Source organism: Lipophrys pholis, assembly GCF_963383615.2.
Source record: "Lipophrys pholis genome assembly, chromosome: 16".
Classification (NCBI taxonomy): Eukaryota; Metazoa; Chordata; class Actinopteri; order Blenniiformes; family Blenniidae; genus Lipophrys; species Lipophrys pholis.
Window position 1 is genome coordinate 5,191,196 of NC_137634.1, and position 13,393 is coordinate 5,204,588.

A 13,393-nucleotide genomic window follows, 5' to 3' on the forward strand; every position below is an offset into this window, starting at 1 on the left:
TAGCAGACGAATTTGTTTTCTGATTCGATTGATTCAATAATTGTGATCTTTATTTTGTTCCTTCCATTTCTGTGATGTTCCGTCAAGTTGTCTTCTCTTTCTGTTCTGTTTCATTTCTTTTAAACCATTACTTAAAAAAAAAAAAAACCTAAAAAAAAAAAACCAAGAAGTCCTCTTTTCCTACTCTTACGAAATCTGTAGCTCTGTACTTTCTGCCTCTGCTCTCAACTGATTTGGTTCACACTTTTCTTTTCTTTTTTTCCCTCTCTTCCTCCTCTTCCTAGTTTTTTTTTTGTTTTGTTTTGTTTGTTTTTTGCGATTATGATTTCTTCAACTCATTATGGTTTTGCATGCCAAGTATTGCATGCGCTGCACCATAGAGGACTATTTATAAGCCATATGGAGAAAACCTAGACTTTTTTCTTTTAGATGTTTACCTTCTTTTGGCAAGTACACCGTAGCTCTCAGTCGCTCGCCTGGAAACACTCTGACGCTACTTTTCTCCTTTTCTTCTTCCTCTGCTCTCCCCCTTGTGTTGCTCGTTGTTTCCGCTGCAGAAGCTCCGTCTGCTGGCGGCGAGCTCTGCGGGCGTCCAGACCACTCTGCTGAGAGAGCAGCGGCTCCACGGCGCCGCCGGCAGGAGCCAGGCGGGGCAGGCGGCGGCAGCTGGGGGCGTGGACGGCAGGGGGAGCGCGGCGGCGGGGAGCGCCGTGAGCCAGACGTCAGGGAGGAGAGGGGGCCAGAGGGGCCCCAACAGGGGGCCACACTCCCCGGCTCGCAGCAGCGACTCGGCACACTCCCAGCACAACCACGCTCACAGAGGGAGGGGCTCCCGTCACCAGAGGAAGTGAGGAGGGCGGGGGTGGCGGGGAGCCGACGACTCCACCTGCCACTGTGAAGGGATGGATGAATGATGAGTGTTTCTGTGTCCGTCTCCAGGACAAGAGGGAGCCACTCCTCCAAACGCCACCACCGCTCCGGGCGAGGTCAGGCGCACCACCGGAGCCCGTCGGCCTCCCCCGGGCGCCACGCGTCCGGCCGCAAGAACGAGGAGTCCCGGAGCAAAGCCAACCTGCGGCAGCGCAGCAGCTCGTGGAGCAGCGGGCGCTCGTCCTCGCGCTCCGCCTCCAGAGACAGAGCGCCCAGCAAGGCCAAGTCGCCCCACAACCGGCAGAACAACTCCAGGTGGGACGTCGCTCACGTCACTCTGCGCTCCTCACCGTCCGACTCCAGCTGACGGTGCTCTGTGTGTGTGTGTGTGTGTGTGTGTGTGTGTGTGTGTGTGTGTGTGTGTGTGTGTGTGTGTGTGTGTGTGTGTGTGTGTGTGTGTGTGTGTGTGTGTGTGTGTGTGTGTGTGCTGCAGAGAGCGGGACAGCATGAACCGCTCCGACACAGACAGCCGAGCACGCCGCCGTTCACGGAGCTACTCGCCAATCCGCAAGAGGAGAAGAGACTCGCCCAGCTTCATGGAGGCTCGCAGGATCACCAGGTAACAAACACCAACAGCCTGTTACTCTCACGTCCACAGCTGGGAAGAGGAACTCCTCGATACGCACTGAAAACCAGCGGCACTCATGATGAAGCAAAGTCTCTTCATCAAAGCTCCTCCACATCCTGACACCTCGGTAGAAGGTGTGACAGAGTAGACCCAAACACAAGCAAAGAGGAAAGTCTGCTCATCAAACACACACTGATTTCTCTCTTCCTGCACTATCATCACTATGTGTTGATACTATTATAGTGACCAAAGGTGTTTTTGTGTGCACAGATTTGTGTTTGCATATCAAAACGTGTCTATGTGCAATGAGATTTGTACATTTGGAAAATGATTTAAAGGGTATAGTGTATTTAGTGTGTTTGTTTAGTGTATTTAGTGTGTTTAGTGTGTTTATTTAGTGTATTTAGTGTGTTTAGTGTACTTATTTTGTGTGTTTAGTGTATTTATTTAATGTATTTAGTGTGTTTAGTGTATTTATTTAGTGTATTTAGTGTGTGCATACTCAACCTTGTCTGTTGTTGGTGTTGGACTCAGACTTTTCAGAGATACAGGCTTTTTTCTAATATTTATATTCGGGAGCAAAAGCAGGTCCAGTGCAGATATCACAAATTGTGCAAAACACGGCTTTTTCGATAAAACAAGATGACAGAACTGGTGTTATTACAGGACATTCAAACAAAAAGTAAAGAACAATACTGTAATGACAGATTCCGCTAATAATCGTGTGTGTTTTTGGACTTGCAGGGTCATTTTTGACAAGCCAGGTCCTGTTTGTGATAAGTGAGCTCTATTACAGTGCTCTATAGTGTTAGGAAGCAAAGAACAAACCTAAAAGTGTGTGGAGCCTGCCAGTCTTTGTGGAGGGCAAACTAAGGCCGCCAAACTGCTAATATCCGACTCAGCTGGAGCCATAATCCACTTAGAAATAGGTGAACACACACTTACCCCTGCTTGTAGGCGCACAAACAAAATCTCACTCACACACATTTACACAGCAAATATGTTGCACACGTACATATACTGGTGACGAAATCGTAGTTTTAGTTATGGATGTCTTTCCCGTCACTTTCATCAACACCACACAGACGATATGCAGATATTTTAAATTTCTCGAGTTCAATTGAACACGTGTATATTTTGAAAGGTTCATCCTGAGCGTATTCACACTGAATCCCGGTTCTGATTCATCATCGTTCAGACGGATTAAACTCCAGCTGCACAATGAAACTCAGACTTTGGGGACAAGAAGGAAAATATACAGATTGGAAGCTTCAATAGAGATATGCAGGAGAACTGGACTTGCATGACATTGTTAAGTTCTTCTCATCTGTTTGTTTTACTTTATTTTGTAGCTGCAGTTCTTAATAACATCAGGTTTCCTTCATCAATGATCGTTTATCCATGAATCCTGTGGAGCACAGTGTTGATAACGAAACCCATTCACCATTTCTTCATTCAGCTTCAATCCTTCTTTCATGTTTTACACAATCTTTTCCCACAGAAACAGATTCAGGAGTCCTGCAGCGCATGCGAGGTGTTTTTACGTTGTCGTGTGTCACTCCCGTCCTAAAGGTCGTGGCTCCGAGGCAACGGGAGGCTGCCCGACTCAGCTGCCGCAGGCTTGTTGCCCTGGTAACAGTTGCCGTGCAGCAGGACCTGAACTCCCGAGGCTCGGCTGAACCGCCGGCGCTCCCCTGAGTAAACCTGGCCTCCTCCTGCTCCTCCTCCTTTGTCTCTGTCCTCTCTCCCACTCCTGAAACTCACACCGGCTCCGAAGCGGCGCCCCCGCTGCAGCGCTGCACTCACGCTTTAACACGGGGAAGCAGAGATTAAAAACGCTATCGAGGTTTATTTCGAGCGCTTTATTGATTCCCACAGCAGATACAAGAGACAAAAGCTAAGGTGGAGCGATCTGCTGCAGGACGAGGTGAGGCGCAGCAGGGATAGCCTGATAGCGTTTATCTCTGCGTGCACGGTTGACTCTTGATTTTCTTCTGGGTGTCGGGCCTCCACTGAGAAGACGAGGTTCTTTTGGGAGCTAACAACTAATTACCTTCCAGGAAGCACTTCCAGGGCGGCTATTAACACGGCAATCTGAGCTTCAGCTTCACCTAACTCTCTGTGTGTGTGTGTGTGTGTGTGTGTGTGTGTGTGTGTGTGTGTGTGTGTGTGTGTGTGTGTGTGTGTGTGTGTGTGTGTGTGTGTGTGTGTGTGTGTGGGGGGGCTCACCAATTGATAATTACTTGCCTACAATCAGACTAAATCAATGATTGTTAAAGTGTTTGGCGGGCCTCCAGAGGGCGGCGCCAGAGAGCTTCATAGAAATTTGGGCTCAGCAAGAGTTTTTCTTTTAATTATAACAAGGAAAACGCTATTAAAAGATGAAATGGCTGTGAACGCTATGAATTATATAATATTTGTTCAAAGGAAAATTCTCAAAACCATAAAATACATTTTAACCCACAATTACACAGCGTTTCAAGTGAAAGCTCATCTTTTTTGCATTTTTTTTGTTTTTCAGAAAAGTTTCACATTTACATAGATTTTGAAAACAATGTCTGTCAAAACCACTGAAAATCATGTAGTTTTTATAATGAAGCCACACACACAAACACACAGAGAACAATGAGCCTTAAACATTAACAATGGCAGTACACTGACATTCATATAGACAAAGTTGGATTGTTATTCCGGGTGACTGTCAACTTTAAAACTACTTTGTTACTGGAACTTTAATTCCAGTAACAAAAATGGCCTGGGAGTCATGATACTCTGCTGTTTGTCAGCTATTTCGTTATATATAGAACCAAACTTCCTTTATTACGTTAACGTGGCAAAGATAATAAATTGTGCGATGTTAGTCTTGCAATGCAAGTTTTCACCACAAGATGGTGTATTGAGTCTCTTCGAGTCACAGCGAAGAGAATAGGTTATAAAAAAGTCAATAGGATGAGAGCGTGTGTGTGTGTGTGTGTGTGTGTGTGTGTGTGTGTGTGTGTGTGTGTGTGTTTCACAAGCTTTTCTTAACCCACATAACAGCTCTCTTTCAGCTCCTACTGATCATAAATAATCAGAATAATAATTTGATCTGTGTTTAACCGCTCACATGTCAGATATGAAACTGTTCTAAGATCTGATCAGAGCTAAACTGTCCACTGTCCTCCCTCCGTCCCCGTGCAGCGCCAGGAAGCGGCCCATCCCGTACTACCGTCCCAGCCCGTCCTCGTCCAGCGTGGACAGCAGCCCGTCGCGGTCCAGCCGCAGCCGCAGCCTGAGCAGCTACAGCCGCAGCCGGAGTCACAGCCGGAGCCACAGCCGGAGCCGCAGCTGGAGCCGCAGCCAGAGCCGCAGCTGGAGCCGCAGCCGCAGCCGCTCCCGCAGCCACCACAGCTACTACAGCCGCAGCAGCTACGACAGCCCGGGCTTCTGAGGGCTCGAAGGGACTCAACGCACTCCGGATCAGTCAGCACGTATCTCCAACTAGACTCCGCCCCCTCTGCACCGTCACGTCTCCACATCGAGCCCAGAATCAAAGAGGAGGTTCGGAGGTCCAGTGCGCCGCCACTGCTCGCGTCCTCGCTCACACAACGTATTCAGACGAATTGGCTGAGCCCAAAGAACAAATCTCACTGTTATGGTTCGCACTTTGTTTCTCATCTTCCACAAAACAACCAAAAATGAATCCATTATCAGCTGTACACTGTATAAATATATAGATATAGAAATATATATCCGGGGGATGAAAACAAAAACAAAACAAGTAAAGAAGGAGCCGAGAAGAAGACACCGAAACATCAACGGACATTTTTTTCTTTCTCACTTCCATCTCATCGAAGCACAGAGATCAACACACGAACAAACGAGAAATGAATTGGGAAGCAAAAAAATAAAAATAAGAGGAACTTTTTCTAGCTGATACAGACTGTATTGTATAGGTTGGCCTGTATAGATGTAAACTCTCCTAAGTTATGGCTTTGTAAACTATGCACTGTATATTCCATATAGTTTGAGGAGGTTTGTTTTCACCTGATGCACCAGACGAGACCCCGCCCTCCCCTGCTGCCGGGGGAGGGGTGAATGACCTCTGACCTTGACAGTATGTCCAACACCGGGGTGCACAGGTCACAGTGGAGGGGGTGGGGGTGGGGGATGGGTGGGGGCGATATGTATTGTGTACTTTTACTCTTCCCTGTTGAAATGATTCTGTTCATTCTGCTGCAAACCTGCGCAAGTGTGAGTGTGCGCGTGTGTGTGTGCATGCGTGTGTGTGTGCGTGCGTGCGTGCCTGCAGGAAGTCGACCGCAACTATTTATGAATTGAGCGTATTTATTAGTTTATTTATTAGGTTATTTATTGTCTAATTTATTGACGATGTTCCGAAGAGAACGTGTCCCACCTTTTTTTAAGAGAAGCCTACATGTGTTACACAGCGAACACTTTATCATGACAGAGTGTTTTCTTGCAGCGGAAACCCGCCGCTGCCCTTCAAAGGACCGGGTGGTTGTAACGCTGGATGTTAACGCAGGCGTCTGCCTGCGCCGAGGAATCCGAGCCTCTCCCTGCATGGAGAGGAGAGTCCGTCAGTCCTGCTCCGCTGTACATTTCCAGCCACCGTGTACTTTCAACCCTTCTATGACGGGCTGTGTTTCTATCAGAGGTCCCCTGATTACCAGCTCCAGTGTGTGATAGCATGCGCAGAGACGACAGTAGGCTCTGTCTGCAACTTCTGCCACATCTGCAGCTCCTGCAGCCCCTGCAGCCCCTGCAGCACGGCAAACAGACAAGCGACACTATCAGGGATCACCCTAAGTCTTCCTTCCTACCATCCGTCCAGTCTCGAGCCACTAATGCATTCCCAATGTAACCAGATCTAACCCGACTATGATACTCTGCAAACTCATTCACTTACTCCAAGTATAGCATCGCCCCTTTGGTTCGGTCATTCTTTGTATTGTACAAGTTATTATACCTGACAATAAACAGAAACAAATGGGGAAAACAGTTGTGTTCTCACTCTCTCTGTCGGTGGTGTGAGAAAATACTACAATCTTCAATTTATTTAGAAGCTAAAGATAGGAAGACAACAGAAAAGAAATGCAACTCTCTGAAAACACTCAGGCCTGGAGACATGGCCGTAGTAAACAGTTCTGCTCGTGCATTAGTGGATAAACAATAGTGACAATGTTTGCCTCCACTGTGTCATGACTCCCAGTCCATATTCTCCTGGGAGTTTTATAATTGAGAATCACTCATAATATCAATCCAACTTCATCATCTGTCCATACGAATGTCCATGTCCTCACCATTGTTAATGTTTATACGGTATTGTTCTCTACGTGTGTGGTTTCTTTACAAAAACAAACAACTGCACCCCCTAGTGGCCCAACATGAAAACAACATTGTTTTCAGCGTTTCTGCTGTTCCCATCGAAAAGGACATCGTTTTCAAAACTTTGCGGTATCAACGTTAAACTCGTTTGAAGGGAAAATGCATAAACGATGAGTTTTCATTTGAAACACTGTCACGTAACCAGAGCCTCATGTTGGGAACCGACCTTCCATCAGGACCAACTTGAGCTTCAGTTTCTTGCTCCAGCACATCTTTGAATTTGATGAATGAGAGTGAGGTGTGGATCAGGTGCAGAAGTATTTATACCTGACTTCATTCCACATCTTATGTAACCCTGTTGGATTCTTCTAAGTTCTAGAGATCGGCACTTATGATCGCAGGTAAAAAACAAAAAAGAAAAAGCTTTGTATTGCAGTTTTTATCTGCAGTGTGGCTTTGTGTCAGAGTAGGAGAGAGTCCTGCCCTCTAACACCTGCTCTTATGAGCTCAAAGCCCCGTGGAGATTGTTGGCAGCAGATGTTTTGACTCGTCACGGCGGAAAAACAAATTTCATAAGCAGTCGTTCGACTCCATCAGTGAACATTGACACGCAGCAGCGACTCCGGGACCGGTGAAACGAACCCGTTCAGATGGAACCGAGCAGATTTGGATGTTTTTAATGTCGCCGTGTTTCCACCTGTCTGAGCTGAAAGCGCTGTGCTGTTATTGCCGTTGTTGGAACAGAGATTTAATCATCTTTTTGTCTGTGCCTCCATGCACTGATTGCTGTTTTATAGAGAGGACACAAAGTGCTGGTTAGAAATGTTTTGAGTCATCGTTTGCTGCTCTTCCTCTCTTATCATCTGCACAGTGAAAGTTATCTTAGCATGAAGTTGAATTTGAGACCACTAATGTAAATCTTACAGGGCACTTGAAGAATCCTAAATGTTATCTTTAGGATTAGGATTTAAGGAGGAGATGGAGCAGTGACCTCCTACTTGATATAGATAATGTTAAATTGTGTATTATATTAACCTGGACCTTGTTACTGGGCATTTGAAATGAAACAACCCAACTATAATACAATTTTAAATGTTTAAAAAATGTTTTTCCATTTAATTCCAAAGCCAATTTTAACACTGTCTGCCTACCACATATACAAGCACCTACCGCATATCTCTTCTATGTTGGATTGGATGCTGTTCATAGAATCCAATAAAACATTTATATGTGTGTGTGGGGGGGAATTGTGGGGTAACTGTCGAATAACTCAACTACAACCACACCCAACAATGGTGACAGCTGCTCATCCTCCATTTTGGGGCCGCGAGTTCAGTGAGTTGTCCATGAACTCTCCAACACAATGTGGGGCACCATCAGGAATCGAACTATAAACATTGTGACTGAGAGACGGCCTGCTCTTGCATCTAATAGTTAGTCTTGATTCACCTATTGTTTTTGGATTTGTTTCTTTCTTTCTCTACTGTTCAGCCGGTGAACCGTCTGCCCCAGAGGGTGACCGGGTGCAGGGCAATAAGCTTCATAGCAGAAGATCTCAGGAGGGTGACAGTGTGATGCTGGTGAGGACATATGTGTGATGTACACTAAAGCCTGAGAAGGCTGCAATAAAGCTTTTAAAAAAAGAATCCATACGTGTGACTGTAATGCTGATGCGGGAGGCGCCTGTGATTTATCTTTTAATGACGTTTCTGCGACTTTAATTCACATTCATGTCATAGATTGACGTCCCATTGTGCATTTGATACTTGGCTGATAATAGCGTGGTACAGCTTGTACCGTGTGTCACATCATTGTAAAGAGCCATGTTAGAAATAGCATGTGAGTCTCAGGCTGTGAGTCTTCATCCTCCCAGATTCTTCTAGGTGTTGTGGAGCTCCAGAGAGGGAAGAGAGGATTACACACAGCGAGGAGGAGGAGGACGGGGCAGCTGCTGCCGGGGAGGGCCTTCCTGTTGGATTCCATTCGGGTGCTACGTCCGCCACAAATAGATCTTCTAGTACCTTCCCTAAATATTCTGGAGGCGTGATCTGGAGGGCCTGGAGTCAGGAGGGAGGGCTCTGTTGACAGCAGGGGTATCAGTGTGTATAAAAGCTCACAGCTGAGAGGCACACAGTACTTTGAGAAAACACTTCCTGAGAGGCCAAAGGGTTCTTCCTCCACAGACAGCAGCACTCCACCGCCACCCGAACGCAGCCGCCATGACCGAGAGGCGTATTCCCTTCACCCTGCTGCGGACCCCCAGCTGGGACCCATTCCGTGACTGGCACCCGAGCAGCCGCATCTTCGACCAGACCTTCGGCATGCCCGCCCTGCCCGAGGACTTTTCCACATTCCCCAGTGCCCACTGGCCGGGGTACATGCGGCCCTCCATCCTGGCCCCCGACATGGCGGCCATGGTGCCTCACACTCCCATAATGTACCCGGGACACGTGATGGCGCAGCAGGCGCAGCAGGCGCAGCAGGCCCGGGCTCTGTCCCGCCAGATGAGCAGCGGCGTGTCCGAGATCAAGCAGACCCAAGAAAACTGGAAGGTGAGCCTGGACGTCAACCACTTCTCACCCGAGGAGCTGGTGGTGAAGACCAAGGACGGAGTGGTGGAGATCACGGGTGAGTGTGTAACAAAGTCTTTCTTTAAAGGTCAAATACTCTCCGATAGCCTCACTCGATCTAACACTTTATACCACCTACAAGCGCTGCTGCAGAGGGCACATGTACTGAGATGTACTTCAGGTAGAAAACAGAATGTCTCACTTCTGCTCCTAAGTGTCTCTCTTATTTAAGTAGAAGAAAAACTGTGAAAGGTTGACCACAAGAAAAAAAAAAAATATATATATATATATATAAAAACCGAGACTCTACGAGGTCAAAAAGAAGGCTTTCCTACAGAGTTACATAACATCTTTAAACAATAGCGTCTGTTCCCGCACATGGGAGGGCGGGAGCTTCTGGCTGCAAGCCCTCGAGATACAAAACAACAGTTCACCACGTGGGAGTCGAGCTCAGAGATAAAAACTGTTCAGAAACACTTCTTATAGAATCCTTTCATGATTTGTCCATGAAGGGACATCTTGAAGAGGAGCTTATCTCTGTGGAGTGACTTCCAGCACTTCAGCCAGTCTTTTCCACAGTAAATCACACTGCTGCTGCAAAAGGTTTGTCCACGACTGACTCGGGGCATCCACGACTTTAAAAGGAGCTCTGGAGCTCGTCCAGTCCCTGACCGTGGTCAGTGTACCTCTGCTGAGACACTGGGGATAAACAAAGCGAGGGTCTCGCGCATGTGTCACCAGAGAATGAGGATAATATTTACAGCTGATGCCACTGGCAGAATGAAGCCTGCTGTAGACACACACTGATGAGCCCTCACACAGCAGGTGAATAAACGTCTCTGGCCCGGCCAAGCCGACCGCGACACACTGACAGTTTGCTCCCGCCGAGAAGAGGACGGCAGCTCTTATCAGCCCGTTGTCACAACAAACATGTCAGAGTATGTCGAGGCAGAACGAAAGACAGAGTACCAGCCGGAAATCTGAGAGCCGAGTGGCCGGCTGATTAAGTCTAGTGAGGATCGACTGTGTCTGCTATATCCAAACTGGCACAAGATGAAAAATACCAACACAAAAGCCTCCAGCAATGGAAACTGGCTCTGTTACTGCGCCGTTCATGATGCTGAGTCATACATTACATTTGTAATGTCATGTTCCTGAACAAACTTTTTGCTGGCATTTTTACCTGCATGCTACAAGCCAATGTTGACATAAAGAACTGCTGCAGGCGATGAAATATGTCAGAACAGAACACCTCTAAAAAGTTCCTGTTATTGAACCTCAGAAAGACTCAGGCTCAATGAGGCTAACTGACTCATTTAACTTCCTTTAGCAAGAAAGGCGTAGTTTGCTGTCTTCATCAGTTTAAAGATTAATCATCTCTTGTCATTTGGGTGGAGGATGGTTAAGCTCTGTCTCTTTGTTTCTCCAGGAAATTGTTGTTACTGTTACAAAGTAATATACGGTGTATAGCATCTAAGCTAACAACATCTCGACTTAATTAAACATAGAGATATAGGTCTCTGTTGCTGAGATCCCTCTAACAAAGCCACAAAATGTCATGTTAAATACATATAATATGTGTTACATGTTTGTTTACACGACAACGGTGCTAGGAGCCACTGAAAACTCGAAATCGCACCGGGTAGATTACAGATGGCTGCTACTGTGCACGCACACCACGGTCGTAATAAATAGTTCTTCTTCACTTGCTCGATTAGATGGACAATAAGAACAATGTTTACCTCCAGGGTGTCATGACTCCCAGTCCATAATCTCCTGGGACTTGGTAGTTTTATAGTTGAGTCACTGTAATAACAATCCAACTTTGTTGTCTCTACATACAAATGTCTGTTAACTCGCCATTGTTAATGTATATGACATACTGTGCTCTGCGCACATGTGTGTGTGGTTTCTTTACAAAACCAACCAACAGCGCCCACTAGAGGCCTGAAATGAAAACTACATTGTTTTCTGCATTTCTGCCATTTCTCTGTCAACAAACATGATTATCAAAAAGTTGCCTTCTGAACATGAAACTTTCCTGAAACGAAAAACAGATAAACAATGCGTTTCTATTTAACAACACTCGCGTGATCGAGGCCTTAGTTAGCATAGATGTATCATCTAAAATCTTGATTAATCTGGCAAACAAAAGTCAAAACTGTGGAAGAAAGGTGGAGTTAAAAGTAGTAAACGAAGCACTGCTAGCAGACATGCTAGATTAGCTCACCATGCTAAGCTAAACTAGCACGTCTCCAAATGGACGATTTGTTTCGGTACATCTCAGAGGATGTATTTATATATGTATAGTTACTGTCATATCTATGCTTGTCTTTGTATCTGGCGTATGTGAACCATGTAAATGTTACATAAACTGCTGGGTGGTGATGCACAGGGTGTAGCAGTATAATCCTAAACAGCTGTAAATGATCTTATGTTGCCTTTGGGAACAAAGTGTTCCAGGGTGCTTTTTTATTTAAGGTTTCTGATTGAATGTTCAGATTATTTTAAATGTAGAATCCCTTTCGGACTGACTGTCAGAAATGACCACGGAGAGCCTGATACACACATCAGAGTGTTTGTGTGTGTGTGTGCGTGTGTGTGTGTGTGTGTGTGTGTGTGTGTGTGTGTGTGTGTGTGTGTGTGTGTGTGTGTGTGTGTGTGTGTGTGTGTGTGTGTGTGTGCAACCTGAGGCAAAGTGTAAATTCGCTATGTGGTATTACCGTGGAATTAAAGGGGTTAGTGTCAGATAATCATGCATAATAAAGTGCTTACAAGACTTCTTGCAGAACTGCAGCTCTCTAATCCTCACTCCTCTTTAAAGTGAAGGTATTTGGGGGATTTTTTCTTTTTTTTTAAGGCTGAAAGTTTGTGGTTTCTGTCCACAGGTAAGCATGAAGAGAGGAAGGACGAGCACGGCTTCGTGTCCAGAACCTTCACCAGGAAATACACGTAAGTAACACATGAAGGGCAGGACTACAAACACTAAACACCTCACTTAAACTTCCCAGACTTCGGGGCTGGAGATGTGTTTGTTGCGGCTGTTTTCTTCTGTTCGGCTAATCTCTTTAACTTTCGGTGTTTCGGGCCTGTAAAAGGCCGGCTGCTGCTTGCAGTTGAATTTCACGCTCTGAAAAGCAGCAGCAGCAGCAGCTTCCTCAATATTCATCCCCTTTATCTCACTCGTTATTTCCACGAGGCTCTGCTGCCATCCAGGGGCCGCAGCTCACACTCATTCAGTCAGGCTGCATTAAAGTGGAGGCGCTCTGACGGTGCTATCTGCTCTCCTCCAGCCTCCCCCCGTCCGTCAACGTGGAGAAGGTGACCTCCTCCCTGTCCCCCGAGGGAGTGCTGACCGTGGAGGCCCCCATGATCAAGCCCGCCCTGGAGTACTCTGAGACCACCATACCCGTCAACGTGGACAACAAAGGTGGCGTGGTGAAGAAGTAGGAAGTGAAGCAGTGTAGCGCCCCCTCCACACACACGCACACACACACACACACACACACACACACACACACACACACACACACACACACACACACACACACACACACACACACACACGCACACACGCAGTCAGATAAGCACTTTAGTTGCTTCTAGAAAAACGAGGGAAAGCTCAGTGCTCTTCCTGAACCAGGCTTGCTCCCTCTGCCTCTGGTAATGACACGGCCCCAGCTGAGCGCGCTGTGTAAACACATCTGCACCAGTGCCATATGCCAGCGCGCCACACTGTAATTACACTCTACTTCTCAACATTGCAGCTTCATTTCTGTCCTCCTACTTCCACACACACACACACATATACACCTTTCCATGGAGCGAATCCCCTCTCAAAGAAAAGGCAGACTGGTCTTGTATGTTTAGAGGAACTGAGGTCCCTGAAGAACCTGTTAGCGATGACGCCGTGGTTTCAAAACGTTCCGCCATGCAAGCAGGAAATAAAGAAAACCTAACGTACTGAGTCTCTTCTCGTCTCTTCCCGTCTCCGTTG

At 46.7% G+C, this 13,393-nt stretch overlaps 2 protein-coding genes across 2 annotated transcripts in view; both read left to right on the forward strand.

Annotated features, from left to right (window-relative positions):
• srrm3 (serine/arginine repetitive matrix 3) overlaps positions 1–6,493 on the forward strand; it is a 93,539-nt gene extending 87,046 nt beyond the window's left edge. The window contains exons 11-14 of the mRNA XM_080483963.1: positions 558–847; positions 940–1,185; positions 1,364–1,489; positions 4,679–6,493. Of these exons, the coding sequence (XP_080340089.1) occupies positions 558–847; positions 940–1,185; positions 1,364–1,489; positions 4,679–4,928 (912 nt within the window). The 3' untranslated portion in view covers positions 4,929–6,493. The remainder of the gene's footprint in view (positions 1–557; positions 848–939; positions 1,186–1,363; positions 1,490–4,678) is intronic.
• A 2,392-nt stretch (positions 6,494–8,885) lies between these two features.
• hspb1 (heat shock protein, alpha-crystallin-related, 1) lies at positions 8,886–12,975 on the forward strand. The gene is made up of 3 exons (XM_080483957.1): positions 8,886–9,454; positions 12,285–12,348; positions 12,690–12,975. The coding sequence occupies exons 1-3, from the start codon at positions 9,046–9,048 to the stop codon at positions 12,844–12,846; spliced, it is 630 nt and encodes a 209-aa protein (XP_080340083.1). The 5' UTR covers positions 8,886–9,045; the 3' UTR covers positions 12,847–12,975.
• Positions 12,976–13,393: the final 418 nt, after the last annotated feature.

Bases quoted from the DNA above. Each gene is read 5' to 3' on its own strand.
- hspb1 (XM_080483957.1), top strand. From the start codon at position 9,046: ATGACCGAGAGGCGTATTCCCTTCACCCTGCTGCGGACCCCCAGCTGG. The intron at 9,455-12,284 runs GTGAGTGTGTAA...TTCTGTCCACAG, and splicing joins CGGAGTGGTGGAGATCACGG to GTAAGCATGAAGAGAGGAAG. The intron at 12,349-12,689 runs GTAAGTAACACA...GCTCTCCTCCAG, and splicing joins ACCTTCACCAGGAAATACAC to CCTCCCCCCGTCCGTCAACG.